The 27,669-nt window shown below is 42.8% G+C and overlaps 2 protein-coding genes across 3 annotated transcripts; one reads left to right on the top strand and one right to left on the bottom strand.

The window, feature by feature from the left end:
- Window positions 1-1,138: 1,138 nt before the first annotated feature.
- chtf8 (CTF8, chromosome transmission fidelity factor 8 homolog (S. cerevisiae)) lies at window positions 1,139-4,674 on the bottom strand. Of its 2 annotated transcripts, XM_056282632.1 has the most exons (4): window positions 4,655-4,674; window positions 4,406-4,415; window positions 2,587-2,697; window positions 1,139-1,408 (listed from the first exon to the last, which is right to left on the bottom strand). In XM_056282632.1, the coding sequence occupies exons 1-4, from the start codon at window positions 4,672-4,674 to the stop codon at window positions 1,139-1,141; spliced, it is 411 nt and encodes a 136-aa protein (XP_056138607.1). The 2 variants fall into 2 exon arrangements, with proteins under 2 accessions (XP_056138607.1, XP_056138606.1); XM_056282631.1 differs by lacking the exon at window positions 4,406-4,415 and having other exon boundaries at window positions 2,587-2,710.
- A 566-nt stretch (window positions 4,675-5,240) lies between these two features.
- On the top strand, window positions 5,241-26,140 carry utp4 (UTP4 small subunit processome component). Its single transcript, XM_056282198.1, has 17 exons — window positions 5,241-5,315; window positions 5,562-5,732; window positions 6,009-6,197; window positions 6,285-6,369; window positions 6,701-6,790; window positions 7,809-8,020; window positions 15,202-15,373; window positions 15,688-15,779; window positions 18,710-18,806; window positions 18,951-19,015; window positions 19,285-19,407; window positions 19,670-19,826; window positions 19,994-20,100; window positions 21,601-21,696; window positions 24,824-25,009; window positions 25,202-25,312; window positions 25,576-26,140. The coding sequence occupies exons 2-17, from the start codon at window positions 5,574-5,576 to the stop codon at window positions 25,690-25,692; spliced, it is 2,058 nt and encodes a 685-aa protein (XP_056138173.1). The 5' UTR covers window positions 5,241-5,315; window positions 5,562-5,573; the 3' UTR covers window positions 25,693-26,140.
- The last annotated feature ends 1,529 nt before the right edge of the window (window positions 26,141-27,669 follow it).

Genomic DNA, 27,669 nt, shown 5'->3' on the forward strand with positions numbered 1-27,669 from the left:
TCTAAACAAATTACAGTTAACAAAACGCACAAGTCACACACACGTCAGCCCAAAGCATTCAGATCAGAATCGAACAGAATCTTCCATTGGTTCCTCCCAAAGTCAGGGAGATGACAGAGCTTCATATTCCACTTTACATCCATAGAAGATGTGCAGCAGTGGGTGGAGGTAGACATGCAGATTAGATGGTCCATCAGCTTATGACAGTTGTGGAATAAGAGACTTGCTGAATTTATTCTTTGCTGACCTGAACAATTTAAAACGCCATCAAATCTACTTGAAAGGCTCAAAGAAAATCAGCTTTTGCCAGGTTTGAGCCACATTTATCTTGGTTTAGAAGTTCAAGTTTTCTTTGTATTTCCATGTAACACAGACTGCTCAACAAAGTCATCTTTCCAAATTGAGGAGGATTACTACGAGGGACAGAAGTTTTAATATTTTACATAATGTAAGTACAACACAAGCCTTGTTTTTTTTCTATGGAGTCAGTAAAAACAGTTTGGAAAAGGGCTGACTACATGTCTTCCAGATGTTCATACCAACGTCCGCTAGCTGGACTCCTGCAGTCACATGGAAACTGATGAATAATTTAAATTAGATATCCACCCCATAAATCTTTTTTTTTAAATTTCTCCTTTTTTTCTCCCAATTTAGTGGCCAATCGATCCCTATTTTAGTTCAAACACCCACCCTCGTACTGCATGCGTTCGCCAACTGCATCTCTTCGGCTGGCAGTCTCGAAGGAGACGCCTCCCCACTTTCGTGACAAGGTGAATCCAGGCTGAACCACTGCTTTTCCGACACACACAGAGACGCATTCATGTGACGAACACAAGCCGACTCCGCTCCCCCCTCCCGAAGACAGCATTGCCCATTATTGCTGCTTTGTCGAGTCCGGCCATAGTTGGATCTGACAAGACCGGGGCGCGAACCCCGGTCCCCAGTGGGCAACTGCATTGACACAAAGCCAATGCTTAGACTGCTACACCACCGCGGACCACCCCATAAATATTTTTTAGACGAAAATACATTAATAGGACTCAGCATGCTTCATGTACAGTCTATTCTGACAGTTTCACTCCCAGCCTGCTTCCAATGCCAAATAGCCAAAGCCCCTCTGGACAGAAAACAAGACACCCTACAACTTCTTGGGTACATTAGTGATGATAGGCTTGGGGCGTGTCTTGAAAATGAGTTTCCTCTTGATGAGGGCAGATACAGAATAAGAGGTTGAGGTGAGTCCTTGCTGGTCAGTTTCCATGGGTGCTTGGTTTTCATCATCATGGACATGGCTACTTCCGGTATCCTGCGCATGTCCAGAGTGCTTTGTGAGGACTGCAAATGGTTTCTCCAGTTTGACCACCTTCCCATACAGGATGTGATGCCCTACAATTAGCACTGGAACACCCTAGGGGAGGTAAGGGAACATGAACTAAAAGAAGAAGGAGTGATGGCTGGAATGATATAAAGGCATGGCACAGGAGGGAGGAAGAGAGGTATAACCATCACATATGGACAATGTGGCAACACTTATTCTGTTCATGCTTTTCTTTTAGTTGCCACCTGCTCATCTGGGCAATAGAGAAGAACAAAATAACGATCCATATTTAGAGAAGTCAAATAGGCACAAGAAGGCAAGTGGTGAAAAACAAACAGGACCTGTATTTTTATGTGGATGGTTTCCTTTACAAGGCTAGGCAGTGTGTAGGATTTATCAAAGCGCATCTTGGACAGTTTTCAAAGTCAAACACATGTACCTAGGCATTAGGTCCTGTAACTTAACATGCACCTCAGCATTATCAAATATCTGCAGTCACAAGAAATGAGCATTCACCTCGTCTACATTTTTTGTGGCTTCATCTGCTGCAACATTTAAAGGAAACTGGCATTTTTAACTTGCGCCCGATTAATTAACCCATCAAACCAAGCAATGGGTAACAGTATCTTTAAAATTGAATCAGTATTGAGCAAGATCACATCAGCTGACTGCTGTGCATCATGCTGCGATGCAATCCTTTGGGGTGAATTGGCACTAAAAGGCTCAGGATGTTGCGAGTAGTCTGAAAAACCTTCCATTATGAAAAGACAATCCCAGTACAGTCAGCACAGTGATAACTTTCTTGCACATCTCTCCAACTCTCTCACAGTTCCACTGTTGTCTTCCCACAACAACTCATCCTCGCAGGATTACAGCTGCTCCGCGTAAGAAACGGATTGATACATAAATATAGCGTTCTGGCGCAAAATGGCTGCTGGGCACATTGGTGGTGGTTGAAGTGAGTTACTCCCTTCAAAGTGAAGCGGTTTGGGTGTCTTGAAAAGTGCTATATGAATGTAATTATTATTATTATTAATATCATTATTATTTATAGATATATAATATTCCATAATTGATACTGTGGCCATCGCTCTATAGACTCCTCTTATATTATTCTGAGCTTGTTGCAGCTTGGTGCGCTTGCTTAGTATCAAAATCAGTTTAAAGTTTCTGCTACCCATCACTCGGAAGCTAGATCTTATGTTTGAAAATGCCACAGTTTTTCTTTAATTCAGGAGGCATTCTTCTTAAATTTTAAAGTTACTTACATCTTTGGTGTAGAGAAGGTCTCCCATCACATTTCCTGCTAGACCAGTGTTGTGTCTGGAAACAATTTCCCCCTGCAGTTCCACCAGTAGCCACTCAGGTGGGCTGACGCTGTCCACATTGCCCCTATAGACAGAGGCATAGATACGCCGATGACAAGGAAATTTCGCCTGAAACTACACTGAAATTTCGAGGAATTCGGTTTATCGGGATTACGGTAGTAAATCGGTTAACTGTGAAGCAGATGAGATTTGATCAAATAAATGCCACATTCAAACTTTTAACATTAGTTGGCGAACTATACTGCTCAAAAAAATAAAGGGAACACCTAAAAACACAATATAGACCTCGATGAATGAAATATTTCAGCTGAAAATCTTTATTTATTAGACAGAGGAATGTGTTTAGAGCAAAATAACCTAAGAATGATCAATGGAAATCAAAATCATTAGCTCATTAAGGTCTGGATTCAGAATCATACTCAAAAGTGGAAAATGAGAACACAGGCTGATCCAACTTCTGTGGAAATTCTTCAAGACGATTCAAAATGAGGCTCAGTAGCATGTGTGGCCTCCAGGTGCCTGTATGCACTCCCTACAACGTCTGGGCATGCTCCTGATGAGACGACAGATGGTCTCCTGAGGGATCTCCTCCCAGACCTGGATCAGGGCATCGGTCAACTCCTGGACAGTCTGTGGTGCGACATCGCGTTGGCGGATGGTATGAGACATGATGTCCCAGAGGTGCTCGATTGGATTCAGGTCTGGGGAACGTGCAGGCCAGTCCATAGCATCAATGCCCTCGACATACAGGAACTGCTGACACACTCTGGCCACATGAGGACGAGCATTGTCATGCATGAGTAGGAACCCAGGGCTCACTGCACCAGCATATGGTCTGACAATGGGTCTGAGGATCTCATCCCGGTACCTAATGGCAGTCATGGTACCTCTGGCTAGCACGTAGAGGTCTGTGCGGCCCTCCAAGGATATGCCTCCCCAGACCATCACTGACCCACTGCCAAACCGGTCATGCTGGAGGATGTTGCAGGCAGCAGAACGTTCTCCACAGTGTCTCCAGACTCTCTCACGTCTGTCACATGTGTTCAGTGTGAACCTGCTCTCATCTGTGAAGAGCACAGGGCGCCAATGGCGAATCTGCCAACCAAGATGTTCTCTGGCAAAGGTCAATCGGGCTGCACGGTGTTGGGCTGTGAGCACAGGCCCCAATTGTGGACGTCGGGCCCTCATACCATCCTCATGCATTCTGTTTCTCACTGTTTGAGCAGAAACCTGCACATTAGTGGCCTGTTGAAGGTCGTTTTGTAGGGCTCCGGCAGTGCTCCTCCTGTTCCTCCTTGCACAAAGGACCAGATAGCGGTCCTGCTGCGGGGTTGTTGTCCTCCTGCGGCCCCCTCCACGTCTCCTGGTGTACTGGCCTGTCTCCTGGTACCTCCTCCATGCTCTGGACACTGTGCTGGGAGACACATCAAATCTTCTTGCCACAGCACGCATTGATGTGCCATCCTGGATGAGCTGCACTACCTGAGCAACTTCTGTAGGTTGCAGATACCGCCTCATGCCACCTCTAGTGGTGAGAGCACTAGCACAATGAAAAACTAACCAAAGATCGGCCAGAAAAGATGAGGACAGGCAAATGGTCTGTGGCCACCACCTGCAAATCCATTCCTTTTATAGGGGTTGTCTTGCAAATTGTCTAATTTCCACCTGGTGGAAATGAGACAATTTACCAACAGGTGAAATTGATTCACAAATCAGTGTTGCTTCCTAACTGGACAGGTTGATATCTCAAAAGTGTGATTGACTTGGAGCTAAATTGCATTGCTTATGTGTTCCCTTTATTTTTTTGAGCAGTGTAGTTGGCAAGGCAGTAGAGTCCTGAGTTGATCACACTTGCTGGCAGATCTCTACATGAAAAGAGGCAATCGCTTTGTTCCAAAAAGGGGCGTTATCTACGGCTAAAGTTATGGAGACTGTTACAATAACGATCGATATGGGATGTAGTCAGATCCACAATACATGATAACAAGAGATTTATTTTCGTTCTTACCTTATGATTATTTGAACCATTCTCCTGACAGATGGCGACGGCAGCACTTCGACAAGCCAAACGTTCAACGCTAGTCGAAGATCTGAAGAAGGTAACCTTTAACGTAGCGTCGGTTGTCAACTGTCAGCGGTCGTAGGACAGTACGCGTGCACTTGGCTTTGCATGAGAAAACAAACATCGGATCTCAACATTCATTCAATACGCATTGTAAGAGTCATACATGGCTTTCCCGCCCGTCGGTTGATTCTCCGTAAACATTATCTCGGCAACCATGTGAGCGGCGAGGACTTTGATTCACATTCTCAGCGAGCGGCATATAAATAATAATAGTAAATAACATGACTTCAATGTATCAAGTATTGCTTGCATAAAAGTGATTTTTAGCGTACAATTCATACGTGATTTCCATGTGTAGCGACGGCAACCCAAATTTTAGCGGATAAATTAAAGAAGATTTTGACGAGCTTTCGTCTAATCACCTGGTTTCCAAGAAAATGTCCAAGGAGACCGTCAATGATGAATTTCCGTGTCGCTCAGCTTTTGCTGCGAATGTGCATCCGGTTCAAACATCCCCAACGTGGTTCCTATTTTTTGTAACGTGAGTACTTGCAACGAAACTATTGGGGAAGTTAAAGAAAGGCCAAATAAAGGAGCTCTGCGAGTAAGTTCAGATGTACCAGTGGGCAAAACAGTAACTTGATTCTGATGTTGTCATCATTTCGTCTTTATCGTCAGGAGTGTAATTAACCAAAACATGTCTGCGATCGCTGAAGGATGTTTTAGCCAGCGCCAGATTCAGTCCGTTTTAGTAGTAGTTATTATCTAATAGTTGTTTACTAACCATTACACTAACTAACTTACTATAACCAACCAACTAACTAACTAACCTACCCGTCTTTGTTGTCAGAAATAGGCGACAATGGGTGAATTCAAAGTGCACCGAGTGCGGTTCTTCGAATACATGCCCAGCGCCATTAGAACCATAGCATTCAACAGCTGCATGGAGAGGTTGGCTTTGGCTCGATCTGATGGGTCAGTGGAGATCTTCAATTTCGCGGACAATTATTTTCAAGAAAAGGTAGGAGAGAAGTGTAACGGCGATTTAAAAAAAAAACGGCTCTTGACTATCTTAGTGGATAATTTGGTCGCTTCAATCGTCAGTGTGGGACACAGAATTATTTTTGTTAACGCGATTCCCCAGTCTTGAAATGTTACACTGCTGCAAATCCTTATCATCCAAACTTTTACAGTAACATCATACAATACATTTTTAATATTCTCAAACTTAAAGGCACAGCGGCATTTGAGTTCTGTGGTGCTAACCCTGAGATATTTTTTTTTAATTGATATTTAGGTGGTCCCAGGACAAGATGGCAGGGCCATTGAGGCTTTGTGCTGGGTGGGAAAACGTCTATTCGGTGCAGGTTTGAATGGAGACATCACTGAATACGACCTGGAGAACCTCAGGCCCAAATACACCATTGAGGCCTATGGAGGACCAATTTGGACCATGAGCAGCAACAGCCAGGGAACACTCCTAGCAGTAAGCCACATTATACAGCACCTTGGACGGATTTATTATTTCACAATCTGCAATTTTTTTGACCCATGTTTTTTTTTTCCTTGTCAGATTGGTTGTGAGGATGGAACAGTAAAACTGTTTGAAATAATGGAAGACACTATTCAGTTTCAGAGAAACCTCGACAGACAGAAAGGTAGGGGGAAGCAGCCAAAAGTAAATTCAAGGCACCGTAAAATGTAAATAGTAATCATAGGAGTACTAATAGTAATCTGTGTTGGTATTATACCTGACATGAATTGCATTTGTTTTATATTTATATTGTTTAGAAGTCCTGACATATAGACATGTACCATTTTCATTGACACAGCTGGCAAAAAACAATGGATAAGCTGTCTAATAATTTGGATTGTTATTATCATTATTATTAGTATTCGTGTTTCCTTCAACGTCTTATTCGTACTCTTGTAAAATGTGTGGTAGAATCATAAATTGCATTTGAAATTAAATCTACTTTGGCCCTTTAGGTCGTATCATCTCTCTGTTCTGGCATCCCTCTGGAACACTGATTGCTGCTGGCATGATTGACATGATCAAAGTATTTGATGCTCAGTCAGGTGAGGCCATCAGCAAAGTGTAATAAAACCTGTCTTGGGCACAGCAGATACAACTTTGTTTAGAAGTGAATTACACTGGCATACCAAATGCTTGCATTTATAGAATGTGTAGCTTTGGTTGGAATGGAACCTGCTCTGGCCTAGTCTGATCCTCCATTTAAGTTGGGTTGGTGTCACAAGGTTTGTATTAGTTATGACTTTTTTGTTGTCCAGTAAACTGACAAGACAGTATTTTTCATCAGTTCCATCTATGTTAAATATCCATTAACCATAGCCACAGATATGTTTTAGATGTAAACATACTTTGTTTTTTTACTTAAGGAGTACATTTCGATAAAATTTACTCTGGTATGGTTTGACCACCAGCTTATTTTAGGTGGAAATGCATTCCAGAGTAAGGTTATCACATTTCAAAATTTTCTCCTTAAGTTTAGAAAAAACACTCACGAGTAGGGGTGGGATAAAATAACGGTACTGGAATATATCGTAATACTTCCTCTTGCAATACATTATCGAGACACTGGCGCCAAATATCAATATGTCTATTAAAAAAAATTTTCCCCAACTTTATTGATAACAGTCAAACTCAAACAACAGTAACATATAGAAAAGTTTAAAGAACCGTATCGTATCGTGAGTTACTCTGTGATTTCCACCCCTACTCACGACTTATATACTTGTCATCAGAATTTACAGTGAGAGGATAAATCCTGTGTATAATAGTGGGTTTATATTGCAAACTGATGAGTAAGCTCAGTTACATAAAAACCCCACTATTTGTCAGGTATTCATATTTAAAAAAATATATAGGCTATAAAGTATGGACCATAAAGGTTGATCCTTATTTGTCATTTAAATATAGTTTATACTACATATATCATGAGAATTAAGTCATGTAATATTATAATGGTACTGACATGGTAACAGGCCTTTGTCACAGTTATTCTGATGTATTAATTTATGTGTGTGTGTGCTTGTCCACTTATTGATATTAAACCCAAGTATCTGTCCTGTTCAGGCCACTCTACACACAGGATTCTTGTCAATAGATGTGTTGGAGCATCTAAGAGAAAAGAGGTGGTGGTGTGGAGTGTAATCTTTCTGTCTGACTACACCATTATCAGCGGAGATTCAGCTGGAAACGTTCAGGTGTGGGATGGACACATGGGCACGCTGGTCCGAACTCATTCGATCACCAAGTGGGATGTCCTGACCCTGTCTGTCTCAAAGGTGAGTGAGATTAAATACTGGGAAAATCATAATTTTCTCTGTCACCCTCTGGTGTTGCAGTTAACATCTGAAATGTTTTATTTTTTATTTCATTTTATTTAGTTATTATTCCTCCCCCTCTTTTCTCCCCAATTGTATTTGGCCAATTACCCCACTCTTCCGAGCTGTCCCAGTCACTGCTCCACCCCCTCTGCCGATCCAGGGAGGGCTGCAGACTACCACATGCTTCCTCCGATACATGTGGAGTCACCAGCTGCTTCTTTTCACCTGACAGCAAGGAGTTTCACCATGGGGACGTAGTGCGTGGGAGGATCACGCTATTCCCCCCCAGTTCCCCTTCCTCCCTGAACAGGCACCAGAGGAGGTGCTAGTGCAGCGACCAGGACACATACCTGCGTCCGGCTTCCCACCCGCAGACACAGCCAGTTGTGTCTGTAGGGATGCCCGACCAAGCCGGAGGTAACAAGGGGAGTCGAAGCGGCGATCCCCGTGTTGGTAGGCAACGGAAAAGACCGCTACGCTACCCGGACACCCTCTTCCGCTGAAATGTTTTCTCTGAACAGCGGCCTCGCTCTCCCCAGGGTGGAGCGCGAGAACAGGTGGAAGCACGCGGACTACTTCCACCTCTCCCGTGCAGTCCAGGCGCCAGCAAGCGAGGCAGCAGCTCGCTCTAAACCCTGGGACGAGGAGGACTGACATCATGTCTTCGAGGAAGAGGACCTGGCCTTTCTCTTCCTCAACTTGGAGCCGTCGCCTGTTCACTGGTACCCACTGGATGATCTGCCTACCCTGTTTTCTTCAGCCGCTGAGAGGATGGGTATTCCATTTCCGCCATCTCCTCCCTCCGCTGCTCTCCGGATGACTTCACGGCCAGCCTTTGTGCACTACCCATGCGGTAGGCCTCACCCTCATGTGCTATGTCCTAAGATGGCGCCCATCTTCCACTACATGCAGCCTGAGTGGGCCTCCCAGCTTGGTGCCAAGACCCTGGCTGTGGCTTATGGTCCCTACCAATTGCGCTACTGCTCATGGCTCGCCACTCAAGGTGAGTGAAGCTGTGCAGCCCCCCCCCCCCCCCCATCTAGACAGAACTTTGAGGAAGGGCTATGGGCTACAGTTCTATCATCAACCTCCTCCTTTCAGTGGCATTCTTCAGACCTCTCTCTCCACTTGTGTCGGGTACACGGCATTGAGGAGGAAATAACCGCACTTCTCTGCAAAGGAGCCATCGTGACTGTTCCCTAGTCGGAGGCACGGAAGGATTTCTTTTCCTCTTATTTCCTGGTTCCCAAGAAATCGGGGGTGTGAGGTGGATTTTGGATCTGCGCCTCCTGAACGGCTACATTACTCGGAAACCGTTTCATATGCTGACAGTCAAGCTGCTGTTGGGAGTGCATCTGGCCAGGTGTCTGGATGACTTCCATAGATCTGACTTACTTGTATTTCCACATCACCATTCTGCCACGTCACAGGAAATTCCTGCATTTCATGGTGAGAGGATAGATCTATCAATAAACCTGCTGCTCTGTGGAGGGCTGAGAGTGGGACAAGAGAGTACCTCTTATCGAGGATGCAGCCAGGGTCTGCCTCCTCCCTTCAGCCTACCTCTGGCCAGGCAGTTGGCTGTCCCTGCCCATTGAGCGTAACCGGTTGACTGCCACCTTTCTTGACCATGGCTATGCCGGTGCCTTCCAGGTGGTGGCACTGGCTAGCAACTTAGCTTTTCTGGCTGAATCTCTTGACAAGTTCACCCACTAGCGGTCCGGGCTTTCTGCTATGGAGATTACTGAGGTTCAGATGACTGCCGCCGCCATTCTCCAGATGTCCCAGGCCTTTGCCATCAACGGTGGCCATTTCATGTGTGCCATGCAGGTGGGGTACAGGCATCTCTGGCTGGACTTGTCATCCCTGAATGAGTGCGAGTGGTGCCTCCTTCTCAACACACCCCTCTCTCATGACTCCTTTTTTGGTCCGGACATCCAGGCCTTTGTCAACTGGCTGGAAACAGCCTGGAAGGCGTCAGCAGCTCGGCTCCCATATTCATCCCCAGCACCCTCCTCCTCCTCCGCAGCAGCGTTGTCCTCCACCTAGGCCCGGCCATTGCAGCTTTGCCGAGGACAGGCCCCGTGACTCTTCCTCTGCTAACGCGAGTCTACCTGCACCCTCTCAAGCCTCCCAATTCCCCGTCATGCCCTGTCTTGTAGTAGGACCGCAAGCCCCGTTCACTTGATCATTTCCAGCGGAAGGCAGAATATTTTTCACAGTTTCAATAAAGGGTGTTGCCCCAACCCTTACACCCTCCTAAAAAGAGCTGTGCCCTTCTCAGATCTCGCACAACGTAAGATTCTGAGATCTGTGGCTGGTTGGCATGTTAGCTGTCGACACTAACGTGGCTAACTGCGCCCTCATTGTCCCTAATGCTAGCATTGTTAGTCTTGATAGGCGCCTCTCCTGGGCCGGGGGTGGGGGTGGGGGTGGCTCCCCTTCTTCCCCAGATGAGGCTAATGAGGGGCAGGTGGTGCACATTGCCCGCTGTTCCTAGGCCTCGACTTCTCTTTCTCTTGATGCTAATGTGGCTATGTGTGGTCTGTCAGCACCATTAGATATCGGAGGCGCTAATGTGGCTGACTGCGGCCTGTCGGCACCATTAGTTCTCGGAGGAGCTAATGTGGCTAACTGCGACCTGTTGGCACCTCAGCTACGGGAAGGGCTAATGTGGCTAACTGCAACCTTTCGGCACTATTGGCTATCGGAGGCACGAATGTGGCTGACTGCAGCCTGCTAGCCTCCCTTTCAGCTTGCAAGGCTAATATAAGTTAATTGTGGCTGGCTGGCTCCATTAGTGCCTGGTAGAGCTAATGTCGTTTGCGAAGGCCGGATAGCTTCCTCTTAGGCTAATAGGGTGTTCATGTCACTTTGGGTAAGTTGTCGCCGCTGTCCCTTGACGCACACATCCCGAGCTGGGAGTGCAATTACGAGGGGTGCCACTCGTGGGGTTTCCATCATAAGTAAATTTCAGTTAGCTCCCTCAACTGAAGGTTACTGCCATTATTGCTCCACTTCCATTTTGCCTTGTGATGTTGGTCGTGAGGGCTGCACACAGGCTATACCATCTTTCTTTGCGGTTCAGACCAGAGATGGTGACCGATACAAAGATGGTGACCAAAGCATTACGTCTATTGAGCAGCTTTCCAGTTGAGCTAGCCCGTTGCCTACAAAGGTGAGTTTTTCTCCTTTTACTTCTCTGCTTCCTCGCCCAGCCCTGGTATTGTTTTTTCTCTGTCATCCCCTGTGATTGGCTCAATGGAGGATGAAGCAAGAGAAGCGGCTAAGTCACCGTTAGCTTGAGCTGCTAATCAACCCTTTCATCCAGGGCTCTTTGCACACGCCCTCTCGCGAGGGGAAGGACGGTGCGGGTGGTTCTCTTCTAACTCCCCCTGCCGAACCAATTGCGCTACTGCTCATGGCTCGCCACTCAAGGTGAGTGAAGCTGTGCAGCCCTCTCCCCCCTCTAGCTAGACAGAACTTTGATGAAGGGCTATGGGCTACAGTTCTGCCATCACCCTCCTCCTTTCAGTGGCATTCTTCAGACCTCTCTCTCCACTTGTGTCGGGTACACGGCACTGAGGAGGAAATAACCGCACTTCTCTGCAAAGGAGCCATCGTGACTGATCCCTAGTCGGAGGCACAGAAGGATTTCTTTTCCTCTTATTTCCTGGTTCCCAAGAAATCGGGGGTGTGAGGTGGATTTTGGATCTGCGCCTTCTGAACGGCTACATTACTCGGAAACCGTTTCATATGCTGACAGTCAAGCTGCTGTTGGGAGTGCATCTGGCCAGGCGTCTGGATGACTTACATAGATCTGACTTACTTGTATTTCCACATCACCATTCTGCCACATCACAGGAAGTTCCTGCATTTCATGGTGAGAGGATAGATCTATCAATAAATCCATCTCCCCTTCGATTACTCCCTGACTCAGCGCACGTTCTCCAAATGTGTGGAGACAGTGTTGGAGCCACTCGGGGTGAAAGGGGTGAGAATCTTAACTTATATCGATGACTCGCTGATTCTCTCAAGCCCATACAGCCTTGGTCATCCATCATGTCATGCAGCTAGGCTTCACTAACAACCCCCTTGCTCGGCTGAAGAGTGCCCTTCAGCCGAGCCAGCAGAGGCCCAACCTCGGTCTGCTTTTGGATTCCCATGCTATGACTCAGAGGAGTGTGTGGGAGCATCGTTGTGGCTGACCTGACGCATTTTATCATCTGTCTCATTGCCAGCAGGGAGTGTCTTGTCTCTCCTCGGAATGGTGTCATCAGCTTACCAAGTGGTGTGCTTGGGGCTGCTACACATGAGGAACCATGCAAGACAAACAGCATGAGCTCCACGTCCCCCCACTGGCGCAGAGATATGTGAGATTTTGGGACTCTTTGTGAGGGAGTTCGGCTGTGATGCATCCCCCACTACGTTCAGGTCTTAACAGATTTCTCCCTAGCCAGGTCAGGAGGGACCCTCGGCCAGGCCATTATGGGGGGCGCGTGGCCTGGGGCTACTCGCCACATAAACCTTCTGGAGCTCACATTATTTTAGAAGGTGCTTCACGACTTTGCTCCTCACCTGAGAGGAAAGGTTGTCATGGTGAGGTCAGACTCCATCACGGTGGTGGCTTACTTGAACAGACAATATACACACACCTTCACCCAAAACGAGTAAAAACACAAGTCAATACAAAGATAGTATATAGAAATCTATTATTCACTATCTCCATATTCAAATGTGAGGGTGCACCCTAGATGACGACACTATTTGATGCTCTATAGTGTCCCTTGGCAAGATTTTCTGTTGTTCGGTGGCACAGCGTAGCTGAGACGGCCGCAGAAGAATCCTGTTGATTTTTGCCTGAACTGCTGCGGAGTTGACAAACAGAGCTGCCGGTTGCCGGAACCACTGCCGATTTGACTGAGCGGAGCCGCCATGGTTTACCTGGGTACTGACAGCTGGGTAGACTGTGCCTGGGGATTTGAATTCAGAGTTACCTTCTCCTAGCCTTTGCCTAAAGAGGCATCAACCTACAAGGCAGCAGGTGGTTTTGTTGTCAGTGTTTCCTTCTCCTAGCCTTTGCCAGTCTCTGTCTCCCCCTTCTCCGTGCATGACATGGCTGACATCTGCTCCTCGACATTTTCACACTGTGAGGCTATTTGTAACGTGCGGTCGAGCGTTAGGCCTAGCCCTTCTTCTAGCAGTTTCCTCTGCACATATGTTGATTTACATCTACACAGGATAGTGTCTCTTATCGGATTATCAGAATCCCCCCCAAACCCACAGTCTCTGGCTGCCAGCTGCAAACGAGTGGAACATTATTGTACAGTCTCACATGGCTTTTGGACAGCTTCTGAAACACCTGTGTGGCATATGCTGCATTGATTTGGGGTACAAAGTAGCGATTTAAAGCGTGAACTGCCGCCGCATAGTCTGCTGGCTGACCTGTGTTTGGTAAAGTTGAGAATATGTCTTGTACATCTGGTCCAGCTAAGTGTAACAGTAGAGCTCTTCTCTGCTGTCTCGTAGCATCTGTAGAGTTGTCCTCAATAATGAGTTCCTTGCCACTGCCATATAGCTCAAAAGACGTTAGCCACCTCGTCCATCTTGGACCCATTTTGCTTGCTTCGCCCATCTTGGTGAAGCAAGCCAAATTCTGAATGCCGGTTTTTTCCATCCTACCTACTTAAACTTGAATATCTATGTAACTAAACGAACATGGTCATTATCCTCGTCGCCAGTGTTGTGTCTGTCTGTCTTAATACGTTCAGTTAGACTGATGGACATAGTGAATTAAATCATATTCGTGACACAGATGTATTCAACTCTTTTTCTCTTCATCAGAAGAACTCCTGGCATACAATGTGTCTTCTCATGACGTCATCACTACGGTTACAGACAGGTGTCAAACAACTAACCAATACATGACACAACCCAATTTGCTGAACTTGGAAAGACAGCCACCATCACAGTTCCATCCCCAGCAATTGGCTGTTCTTGAAGCTTTTGAATGAGTGTCTAAATATAAACGTGACAGTACCAGATGGTGCACGTTAACGTGGTATATAGCCAAAGAAAGGTATCGGAGGTAGCATGTGGTAGTCTGCAGCCCTCCCCGTATTGGCAGAGGGGGTGGAGCAGTGACCGAGACGGCTCAAAAAATAGGTAATTGGCCAAGTATAATTGAGAAGAAAAAGCCAAAAAAAGAAAAGAAAAAAAAGACAAATATTTAATTGACCTTTCGCAAAGTCCCGCCCCCCTTAGTTACTGTTGCTATGCTCGTCAAGCATTTCAGAACTATCCAGGAAGTAGCCGGAAAACACCAAAACATGAAGGAAGAAATCAGCGCATTGTGTGGGTAAAAGTAATAGTAATAATACGTTAGCTGTATTAGCTATCAATAATAGCTAGTAGCAAGCTTAGCTTGGAGCAGACAGGTATTTTTGTTGATTTTGGATGGATTAAGCTGGCCATGGGGTCTGCTATACTGCGAAATCTATTGCCGACATTGTGCTTCTTGCGTTCTGGGTTTCGGGAAGGGGAAGAAAATTACACCCCCTTCAAACTTTTCAGATATCTAGTGTCTGATTTGCAGATCCCATAGGCACACCGTTTCAGCATTTTGTTGTGTTTGAAAGCTTGACAGACCGTTGCTAAGGTAGGATTGGACAAGCACCGTTCTGGGGCGGTACTTTGCGAAAGGTCGATTGCGATTATTTGTATGACAACTAATCGTCAACTAAAATTTCATGATCGGGACAGCCCTACTTGGATCTCTAGCATGTATTTCAAACCCACCTTATTTGGTCTAGACTTAATGAACTTTTTATTTCAAGTTTGGGTGAATGGACCTAATACATTGTAACAACTATGTCTGTTCTTTGAAAGAGTTTTTTGTGAAAATGGTCAATGATGAGTTTACATGTCCAGGAAGGGTTAATGTAGGAGTTGTTTTTTTTCCTTTTTTCTTTATTCAATTTCCTCATACGGCTAGTTTCTTGCCGGGATATTTCAAATGAAATGTACATTCACAGGTTTTGTGTGTGTCTTTTTGTCTCCCTTAAGTATAGACAACAGAACTTGTGAAATAAGTCTTATAACCCCATAGACTTTGCATTTACAGTATTTATGATTTTCAGGATGAGAGCAGTGTGGTAGCTGGGACATCAGAGGGCACAGTAGTCCAGTTCCAGTTTATCCCTTCGACTATGGACCAGCAAGACAAGGAGTGGGTCCGAACCAAGACCTTAAAGAACCACACACATGACATCCGGGCCCTGGCCCAGACGGAGACAGCTGTGGTTTCAGGAGGTCAGCGTCACTGGCTTTATTTTACTGCTGTAGGTCCACGATTTAAGAATGTAAAGTTGCCTTGTAAAGACTAACATTGAACATAAAAATTGAATGTTGTCAATGGTTTTAATCTCCTTTTGGGTTTTTGTTCATACAACCTCATGTGCTCGGGAAGTCATTGTAGCAGTCTTTCCATGTCTATCCACATTTCGGGAAAACAGAACTTTGCAATCAACCAAGGTTTGCAAAGTGGGAATCTTTTCTTGACAACATAATTATCTTCAGTCTTAAGTTCCTATTTCAACAGTTAATTAATGTGGTTGTTCTCTCAGGTATGGATACTCAGCTGGTAGTGAGACCTCTGATGGAGAAAGTGGAGAGGAACACCCAGGAGGCATCATTGCGCAAAATCAGTTTCCCACATGTGAGTATTTATGATGATGATGATTCAGACCTTAATTCAACTGATTCACACCTTAACTTTTTGACTTGTGCACCCCACTCCATTGATTCCAACCCTACCAGTATTCTTGCAATTATCATTTCTTTGGAGCCCCATCTTGTTGGGCACTCAGTTATGAGGGTGTGCTCAGCAAGATTGAGCTCCCTCTGTGCCTCAGTTATTGCTGCCTTGCTCTTTCAACTGCGGGAGAAGTGCCCCACCAGCTTCTTGCACAGCCCTGTTGCCCTTGACACTCATTTTCATTGCATTTTCTGAAAGAAATTGAAAAAATTTAAATTGGTGTGTACACACGCGTGCGGACCACGTGTCCGTAGTAGTAGCGTAAAACTGCTGTTTTTAGCTCTGCCTGCATATTTTATATAGCTCCGGTATGGCAACCTGGGTAAAATATGTGCAGGATGGCATGCTGTACCATTTATCCAGCATCTTTACTAAAAAGCTGCAAACCCAGCCTTGGTCACCGTGTATCATATCTTTCCCTTTGAACTCCGCTATTGCCTGAGTAATTTCGCGATGTCGTTTTCAATCTCGTTCATATGGAGATATACTTTCGAACATTTCGGTCAGTGATCCCTGCCAGGTGGTATTAGGCCTACCTGACACACTAGTGGTCAGGTTTTTAGCCATGCAGCTGTCATACATGGCCTTGTGATGCTTTCTTAAATGCTGGGACAGGTTTGTAGTGTTGCCCTGTGTTGTAACTATGGTAGCAAGGCATGTTCTGCATAATACCTGACTCTGTAGCATCTTCTTTCCTAAATCCAAAATGGGTCCAGACAACCGACGTACTGCTCCTTTTTAACACTAAAAGTCACCTCGTCGGTGTTCTGTTCTGCCGAAGCTATTTTCACAAGATAGTAATGCTATTGCTAGAATCAAAGTGTAGCATGGCAAGTTGTTTTCTTCATTTACTGCTCTCACTCACCTGTGCATATGTGTACGTGAACCCCACATGGCCACGTGTTTCTGACCCTCTGAATGGTTAGATTGTGTAACAAACAAAAAAACAAAAACCTTTTTATTTAATTGCAGCCTTTGCAATTTGAAAATTGCATTCTATTACATTGCAATGTCGGTTTGAATTTGATTAATTGCTCAGCCCTACTAGAATTATACTTTGAGATTCTTGGCCTTTTTTAAGCAACCAAGTAAGCAAGCAAGGCAAATAAATTTGGACAAAGGTAGCAGATATATAGGGGCGGCACTGTGGCACAGTGGTTAGCACGGTCGCCTCACAGCAAGTAGGTCCGGGATTCGAACCTTGGGGTTGTCCAACCTTGGGGGTCATCCCAGGTCATCCTCTGTTGGAGTTTGCATGTTCTCCCCGTGTCTGCGTGGGTTTTCTCCAAGTGCTCCGGTTTCCTCCCACAGTCCAAAGACATGTAGGTCAGGTGAATCGGCCATACTGAATTGTCCCTAGGTGTGAATGTGTTGGCCCTGTCATGGGCTGGCAGCCTGTCCAGGGTGTCTCCCCATCTGCCGCCCAGTGACTGCTGGGATAGCCTCCAGCATCCCGCGACCCTAATTAGGATAAGTGGCTTGGATAATGGAATGGAAAGGTAGCAGATACACAGTATGACTGTCATCTGTCATTTTCGAATGCCCTCAGTAGATATCATTCATTGCAACTGCTTTATAGTTTTCTGTGGAGTGTGAACAAAGTCCTTTCGGGAGCAGGGCGTTAAGCAACAGCAGTAACTCAGCCGCCCTGGTCCCCATGTTTTTTTAATACAGAAATCTGGTGAGTTTGGAGTCATAAGATTTCGGTCATTACCACTGAACCACTTAACCACCCCTAGTCAAGTCAAACTTTATTTATATAACACAGTTCATACACTGGGGAACACAATGTGCTTTACATAAAATGGCAATACAATTGCAACTCAATCATAAAGTGCAAATACAAAAAATAAATATGCATATCAGCAGGTGTTGGTGCAGAACATACAAATATCAAAACATACAAAATAGACACACACACACACCAAAAACTTAGCTGTAGGCTGTTTTAAAAAGTAAGGTTTTTAACCTGTTTTTAAATGTGTCCAGTGTGGGGGACTCTCTCAGGTCCTCAGGCAGGGCATTCCATCTACTTGGGGCGTAAATACAAAATGCAGCTTCCCCTGCTCTAGACCTAGCATGAAGGATGGTTAAAAGACCACTGCCATCGGACCAGAGAGTTCTTGCTGGTTTGTACGCAATTAGCATTTGTTTTATATAGTGTGGTGCAAGGCCATTCAGCGCTTTCTATACAATTAACAGAATTTTAAAATCGATTCTAGTTTTGACGGGGAGCCAATGCGGAGATCTAAGAACAGGTGTAATGTGTTCATACATTTTAGTTCCGGTGAGAACATGTGCTGCTGCATTTTGAATTAACTGTAGTTGGCGCACAACTGATTTTGGGAGGCCGGTCAATAGTTTGTCTAGTCTGCTTGTTATAAATGCATGGATTAAATTCTCACAGATTGTGATAGAAGGCCCCTTAGTTTCGAAGTGTTTTTAAGATGGTAGAAGGCTGATTTTGTGAAATGATTGATGTGGCTCTTAAAATTAATAAACCCCTACTGATATTTACCACATGAAACATGAGAGCTAACATTAAAATGTTGAGTTCAGATGTTTGTTTGACATTATTTTGGGGACTAGCTAGATTCACAAGCCAGGAAACTCATGCGAGTTGATCACATTGCAAAGCACGCAGTTCATCATATTATGCTTCAGGAAAGCAGAAACATAACAGAGATGTTGTTTTAACCAATATTCAAAAACATTAATCAACTTTTGAGCATTGCTGTAATGTTTTAAAGTCTTTTTTTTTAATATATCATTGTTTTAAATCTCCTTTGGATCCATACTAACTTGGTCACCTTTGGCTGTCTTCTCTGTAGAGGAGTCTGGTGTCCTGTGCAAAGAAGGCAGGAATGCTGCTCTTCCAATTCCCTGACCATCTAGAGTTATGGAGACTGGGGGAGAGTGATGGACATGGTGAGGAAATGCATACACACATTATAGAACATCACACTCTGGTACATGAGGATGTAGGATAGGGAAGCTGTGCAAAGGAAAGATACAATGTAATCTGAATGAATCAGCTTTTTCCCAATATAAATACTCAGGTTTTATTGACAGGAAAGTCGGGCGATACTCTACCTGTAAAGAAGAAACCGGAGAAACTGGTTCACTTGAAGAGGAAGGTGTGTACTGAAGATATATATCCTGAAAGCCTGGCTGGAGTATCTGTCCTATAGTAACTTGTATTAAGATCATTTTCAGGGTGTTCTGATTGTGATGTGTCTCCAGGTGTATTGTTTGTTTTGGACATCCAGCCAGCCCGTTTATAGTCACCTGCCTATTGATCTGTCTGTACTCCTGTCACTTGAACCTTTTCATTTGGAGTCCTGAGAATGTTGTCACAAAGTGCTTTAGTGGTAGTGGTTATGTCTTTGTGGTGTGACCTCTGCAGGGAGTGGACCATATTTGCTGCAGTGCGCTGTCTTCTTGTGGAGGTTGGTTAGCGTACTCCTCAGTCTCCAGGTTGCAGGTCTACAGATTACAGTACAACAACAACAATGTCACCATCACCAAGGTGGGCATCAAGGGTAGATTTTCTTGCAGATCCCTACTGCTCTGCCTATTGGTCAACTGCCATATTGGTCAGCATATTTCATTTTCATGATATCCTATCTGTCAAAGCCCTGTAAGTTATTTGCAGTTGGGTCTCATTTGATAAGCGGGAATGGGAAAATAAAAAGAAATATCAAACCAAGCAGACATCAAAAGTGGTAATGAAAACTGTTGAGTCAGTGTCTTCTCTCCTCCCTTCATCCGTACTCTCTAAATTCCTCTAGGTGGCCAAGCTACCAAAGATCTTACAGTCCGCCCACCAGCTTTGTTTCTCTCCCGACTCCACAAAACTCTTTGCTACTTCAAGCCAGTCATCAGTCATTGTTGTCTCCCTCAGCCAGTCAGAATGCAAGTATGTGGACACCCTCAAGGCCAAGTCAGGTAAGAGACCCATACATGACTGAAATACTGCTAATCACCATCATAACAATTACAAGCAAACAAATACCAACTAAATTGCCATCCCACAGATTTTTTGTCCCCACATTCTTGTCTGATGAAAGGATTGAGGCTATCATGTCTAAAATAGTTGTTGTTGGGTCCCCTAGGCGCAAGACAGCCAATTCACTTGATGTTTGCCAGTGAGGACGGCAAATGGCTAGCCACGGCAAACACTGGTTGTGAGATCCATGTGTACAACCTTCACAAACTAAAGGTGAAGGTTTTTTTTTTTTTTGATCATGGTATTGCTTGGGTTTTTTTTTCTTCAATCCATCTTAATTCAAATACTGAGTGTGAATATGCACACCTCCAACAGTAGTTAACCGTTAATACTGCCAATCTAAAAGATTGCCTCGGTACATTACATTACTATCTTTCGCTAGTTGACAATCTTTGATGCTTCTCTCTGTTTGGTTTGCCAGAGAGGAAGCTTTGCCTTATCCTCTCTGGTGGACCAAGGCGTCAGTTACTTTAGTGAGTCCTATGCGCATTAACACTAGAATGACCAAGGCCGTCAAGTTGGCAGTTTTGGATTTTCAAAACTTTGTGAAAATAAAAGATACAGACCTGCGACTTCCTGAATGCTCCTAAAATTGCATATATTTATATTAAAATTAGTTTTAGATCAATTGCACAAAAAAAAAGTTATGGTAAGATCTACCTAAAACAACCATGAGCGGTCAAAATGACGGCGCATAATTTGCGCGTCATTGTGCACGTCATGTCACTATTTATGACGTGTGTTGGTCGTGTCATTTCCTTCGCGAAGTTCATTGCTCTGTCGTAGAAATACATTAGCGTTCTCCAGTGCAGAATAATACTCTGAACTTGATTTTTGATTATTACTAACATGTCTGGTTACAGCCGCCGTTTCAGACACACCATGACTACTGGTGTTGCAGTATTTACAGGCGTTGGACAGTGGTGATTTTAAATTGTTTGAAAAATAGTATTAAAGCTGTTAAAATATTCATTTTGGTGTCAGTCGTTTCTTAACAGAAATGCAATGCATTAATATCTCAGTTGGGTATTTATCTTGACAGAATATAGAGTTTAAAAACCGTGGTAGTCAAAATGACCACCTATGGTCGTTCTAGTAATTTTTAAGTCCCAGTCGTTGTTTGGGACGTTTCAATATTTATTTTCATTTTTTTTTTACATTTCACATTGTATAGGCCTTGTTACGTTTGTTAGATTAGGAATATGTTTTTTCCTTTTTGTTTTTCAGGTAATATTTTCAATTTTGCTATTCAAGTTCGACCATGTCTCAAGTTTAAATTGCTTAAAAATAGTATTATAGTTGTTAAAATGATAATTTTGGTGTCAGTCGTTTCATAACTAACATATGCAATGCATTAATATCTCAATTAGTGTTTATCTTGACAGAATATAGAGTTTAAAAACCTGGTGGTCATTTTGACTGTCCATGGTTGTTTTAGGTAGGAGTGAAATCCCTGTCGTTCTAGTGTTAATGTTTTTCCATAGGTGGAGATAGGTAGTGCCGAAACCGACATTTATTTGTATGAAAAAGTTCAAGATTATTGCTTTAATTGTCTGTGTGTGTGTGTGTGTGTGTGTGTGTGTATGTATGTATGTATGCATGTGTGTGTGTGTGTGTGTGTGTGTGTGTGTGTGTGTGTGTGTGTGTGTGTGTGTGTGTGTGTGTGTGTGTGTGTGTGTGTGTGTGTGTGTGTGTGTGTGCGCGCGCGTGTAGCTCCACTGTAAAGTTCCAATCTACAGCTCCTGTCCCACTGCAATGGCTATCAGCCCATCAACCAGCAACCTAGTCATGGTACATGCTGACCAACAGGTAATCGTTGCATCCAAGCCCACAGTTTCCATTTTATTTTAGATTTTACATGATAGGCATGATAGGCCTTTAGCAGATACCCCTCTGCAGATTGCATTTAAAATTGATAACATGGAAAGCATCCACATAATGACTGCATGACATTTAACTTTGTCAAGACGGTGAAGCAGTAGGAAACATCCTTTCCCTGTAACTTGCAACACAAATAGGCTTATACTTAAGTGACAGTGACCTGTTCTTGTGCATCCATTTTCTTTCACCACTGTTTTTTCCCCTGCACTTTCCCTACCTTTTTAAGTTAGAATTCTTGGCTGATACAGATATGAAATGAAACGATTTGGTCAAAACCAATACCTTTTTTTTTATATATAATTTTTCAAAATTGACACCATTGCATACATTTTAGTGGATTTAGCCTTTTCATTAATATTTAAGTATAGAACAAGGGTGAAAAATGTAATTAGTGTATGTATAGCAGGCACTTATTTCTAGAGGACATTACTCAAAAAAGTGTCTTGGCATTTTCAAAAACTGCAGCCGCTGATGCATGGGAATGTTGAACTAAGGAGTTTAGTGTGATGTTGCTTTGTTCAACTTGGCATGCTGAATGGATTGTCAAGTTTTCAGATAGTAAATTAAAGTTATTTTGCAATTTATGCCCTATTGATATTTCAGGGGAAGTTATAACCAACAGCTACTTTGTTGTCTTTATCAGAAAAATGACAAAGTTTTATACTGCTAGCATTTTTGGCTAGTTAGGCCATCAGGTAGACCTTGCAAGAGAGTTGAACAGTGCATTATGTGATGTATGCGGAGCAGCATGTGCAGAGGATGTCATCATCATCATTCAAAAGAGCGGTCAAGTGAAATAAAAAGAATACCGTTAGATGTAGGTCATCAGTATTATTACGGTAAACTAATAAGACGTAACAAGCCATACTTTGTATCAAATTAGACAAAAACTAGAAATATGTTCTTTATTAGACAGTTAACACAGTTATACCCTAATTAGACACCATACAACTAAAATATGCTGTAATTAGAAACTGCATATAATGCCATATTAGAACCAAAATATACTATACTTAAATACTATTATCCCATATTATACTCTGATTAGAAACAAATCATATCTGGTCGCTACTTGACATGTCCTTCATAACCTGGATGTCCTCCGGAGTCCTGTGGAGTTTGTAGGTGGTAATACATATGTCTTTATGCATACTCAATAATCCAGGTAAGAAAATCAAAGAAAGTGAATTAGTTCAACTGGACACGTTTATTGACAGAAACGTTTCATCACTCATCTAAGTGACCTCAAAGTAGTAATACATATCCTAATACATGCTTCCTCGACTCTACTCCCATACCAGTTAAGACATCAAAACATTTAATGTCATGTCACTATTTGACCCCAAGTAACATTAGGTTATAGAAGCTGTCAGGACATCGCATCATTATTTACAAACATCAGACCCTTATTAGACCTTCTTTGAGGGTAATTTGCACCACATTACAACAGAGCTGTACCATAAACTGAAGTGAAATCCATTTTTATTTTCCAATGTTAGAGCCTCATTAGATTTCATAGAGGGTAATTTGCAACACACTTCAAAAGAACTGCACCGTAAACCTAAAGGGAAATCCATCTTTATTTCCCACTGTTAGACCCTTATTAGATTTTCTTAGAGGGTAATTCGTGACACATTATAACAGAACTGTACTGTAAACTAAAGCAGGGTTCTACAGTTTAAGTTAGATTAAGGATAGATTGGACAAATTAGATTAAGATTTTTTTTTTCATGCCACACAGCATGAAATTTAAGACCCAATTTTATAATAACCAAAATTGATGAAAAAAAAAAATCACCATCGATTACTTAGGGTTAGGGGCGATTTTGCCCAAATGTTTCATGTAACATAAAATGTGACTTTTTTGGTGCAGTGAAAAAGCAAGATCTACTTCAATTGTTGAAACAAAAATGCAACACTTTCTGGAGTGGAACACATGGAAAACAATAACATAAAAGAACATCAGTAAAAAGGCGCAATTGGCGGAGAACTAAGGATAGTTATTCTACTGCATTCATCAAGTATTTTGTCTTTAAGTGAAGAGTCATCATAGGACACTAATGCTTGCAAAAAATTGAGAATATGTCCCAATCTGCAGGCTTTCGTCAATTCTGCCTCCACCTGTTGTAATTCTACTATTTTTTTTGTGCCAGCTTTTCCCTCAGTTTGTGTGGCGAGCTCATCGTCATCATCCTGCAGAATGTTTGCCACCTTGAAGAGAGTTTGTTTTTTTCTTCTTCTTCCCATTGCGCCGAGTTTGAAGCTTGCACAAAATGCACTGTACCTCGTATATATACATTGCCTGGTACCAGTTTCAGCCATGCCACAAAATCTTTGTTGAATCGCAAATGTATAAGTATAGTACATTTTGGGTCTAATACGGCATTATATGCAGTTTCTAATTACAGCATTATTTAGGTGTGTGGTGTCTAATTAGGGTATAACTGTTTTACTGCCTAATAAAGAACATATGTTTAGTTTTTGTCTTATTTGATACAAAGTACAGCTTGTTACGTCTTATTTAGTGTACAGTAAAATAAAGTGTGACCATTATTATTATTATCCAGCCATTATCCAAACCCCTTATCCCAATTGGGGTTGTGGAATGCTGGAGCCTATCCCAGCAGTCATTGGGCAGCAGGCAGGGAAACACCCTGGACAGGCCACCAGTCCATCACAGGGCTGACAAATTCACACCTAGGGACAATTTAGTAAGGCTGATTCACCTGACCTACACTTGTTATTATAATTACGCCCAGGTGCTGCAGCTGCCCACTGCTCCTATATAATAGGATGGGTTAAATGCAGAGAACAAATTTCGTTGTAACTGTACAATGACAAAATGAAGTGGCTTTCTGTCTTTATGATTGTCATTTAGCTGAAAATTCTCATTTCAATGGATGTGAAAGATGGCGGAGATTTCTGTGCATCCCTTAATCTGATGCGACATAATGTAAGATGACTGTCATTTGTTCATTGTTTAATGGCAATGTAAAGCACCTGTGGCTAAAGTTATTTGACACCAGTGAGTTATTTTTCTTTTCTTTTGTTCTAGATCTTTGAGTTCTCCCTAGCAACTAAGGAGTACACAGAGTGGAGCCGGAAGCTCCAGAAACGAGGCCTGCACCATTTGTGGACTGAGAGGGACACACCTGTTACACATGTCACCTTTAATTCGAAAAATCCCGCACACATCATTCTGCATGATACGTACATGTTCTGCATAATCGACCAGAGTCTGGTATGCAACCATTGACATGTTAAAATAGTTTTGGTCAACAGGAATTGTTTTGGACAAGTCTTTAAATAAATGGCATTTTAAAGCTAATTTTTATGTCAGAACTGTTGCATCTGATGTTCTTTCTTTAGTCCATTTTACTATGTTATTAAGACCATTTTATAGCCATTTTTATGTTTTTCCCCTCACCCACAGCCCCTCCCTGACCAGCAGACTCTGCTATACAATCAAATGAGCCTAAGGAGTCTGCCAGAGCGGGAGAGGATTAGACGGAGCCATGCCTTCAAGATATGTAAGACTTACCAGGTGAGAATATATCTAGAAAAATAAATCACTGTCAACATTGTGTTTTTTCTATTTTGATGATTGTTAAATTATTTTTACTGATTTGATTTCAATAATGCAATGTGATGAGAAAATTCTTCTGTTTTGAAATACATGTCTATACACTGTTGTGCTGTCAGAGGGTCGCTGGTAGTGAAGCTACCAAGATATTTATTCAGAATTAAAAAGTCTTAAAAATTGTACAACAGAAATGATATTGGTTTACCTCTGTCTGTTTCCTACAGCATCTGATGTGTGTGAATTTACTGGAGGACCATTCTCTTGTGGTGGTGGAGCGTCCTATTTTGGAGATCACTTCTCAACTGCCTCCACCAGTTTGGCAGAAGAAATTCAGTACCTAAAGGAAAATGCTGTGCCTGCTTTCCTAGAAGCATCCTCAGCCCTAGAAAACTGCTTCTCAGCTAGTGGGGTCATAACTTAAACATTGGTTGCAAGATGTCATGGACAAAAAAAAACCCTTAGTTTCATGGCTGAGGATAAGATTTGGGTCCTGTTGCAAAGCATACTGAGAACAACTGCTTCACAACCTTTTTTTTCCTCAATGGTTGATTCGAGGAGAGGATTGTGACGCTAAGACAATTTTGAGAATCACAGCCGTAGCTGAGTTCAGTTTCTTTCAAAAATACAAGTTCCCTCCAACTTTTTTCCAGTGTCTTCAATTGCATCACATTAGGTAGAAACCTACCTAATGTGATGCAAACACCGTGAATTTTTCTTTTATGAGAGGGAGTTGCCCGAGTTGGAAATGAGCCCTTGTTTTGGCATGATGAACTACACTACCGTTCAAAAGTTTGGGATCACCCAAACAATTTTGTGTTTTCCATGAAAAGTCACACTTATTCACCACCATATGTTGTGAAATGAATAGAAAAATAGAGTCAAGACATTGACAAGGTTAGAAATAATGATTTGTATTTGAAATAAGATTTTTTTTACATCAAACTTTGCTTTCGTCAAAGAATCCTCCATTTGCAGCAATTACAGCATTGCAGACCTTTGGCATTCTAGCTGTTAATTTGTTGAGGTAGAGTAGAAAAAGAAGTGGGAGGCCGCGTTGCACAACTGAGCAAGAAGATAAGTACATTAGAGTCTCTAGTTTGAGAAACAGACGCCTCACAGGTCCCCAACTGGCATCTTCATTAAATAGTACCTGTTAGAGCCTGTTTGTGCTGTCCTCTGAAGGGAGTAGTACACACCGGTGTAGGAAATCTTCAATTTCTTAGCAATTTCTCGCATGGAATAGCCTTCATTTCTAAGAACAAGAATAGACTGTCGAGTTTCAGATGAAAGTTCTCTTTTTCTGGCCATTTTGAGCGTTTAATTGACCCCACAAATGTGATGCTCCAGAAACTCAATCTGCTCAAAGAAGTGCCCATCCAACCAATCCAACTTGTGGGAGCTGCTTCTGGAAGCGTGGGGTGCAATTTCTCCAGATTACCTCAACAAATTAACAGCTAGAATGCCAAAGGTCTGCAATGCTGTAATTGCTGCAAATGGAGGATTCTTTGACGAAAGCAAAGTTTGATGTAAAAAAAATCTTATTTCAAATACAAATCATTATTTCTAACCTTGTCAATGTCTTGACTCTATTTTCTATTCATTTCACAACATATGGTGGTGAATAAGTGTGACTTTTCATGGAAAACACGAAATTGTTTGGGTGATCCCAAACTTTTGAACGGTAGTGTATTTTACTGTTATTTTACTGATTGAGCTACATGACCCTATTATCTCTCCACGTAAAGAAAAAGTTAACTGGACTTTCAGCAATTTAAAAAGAGCTTTTATTATGTCTTGCCAACCCCTTGTCTTGTTTTGTAAAGATTATTTGTTCCCTGGTTTATTTTATGTTAGATCATATCATAAATACTTTTAAACATGTTTCATTTGTGTTGTAAGGCTTCTCTAAGGTCAAAGAACCATCCAGACATGACAAAGGGAACAAGTGTTTTTTTTTTTTATCATTTTCTCAAATATGCGAGAGTTAATTGGGATAAAGAGCCGTATTTGACAAAAGAAAAACAACTTCTCTTACCTCAAGAACTTAAATACGTTTTAGTATTCAAGCAGGCAAGACAAATAGTAAAGCTTCACTAATAAAATTAGCACTTCAGCCAGTGGCGTAAGGTAGTTACGCTAGTTACTAGTTATGAAGCACACACACACACCATTAGGCATATAGTATATATATTTTACCAACAATGTTTTGGATTTTACAGTCGAATTAATTACTTAGGCTATTGTATTGGGAAAGTAGAGAGGTCAAAGAGAAAGTTCTGACACGTGGTAATATAAACAGACAGTCAATCACCTCAAGT

This window comes from Lampris incognitus, chromosome 6, assembly GCF_029633865.1.
Source record: "Lampris incognitus isolate fLamInc1 chromosome 6, fLamInc1.hap2, whole genome shotgun sequence".
Taxonomy (NCBI): Eukaryota; Metazoa; Chordata; class Actinopteri; order Lampriformes; family Lampridae; genus Lampris; species Lampris incognitus.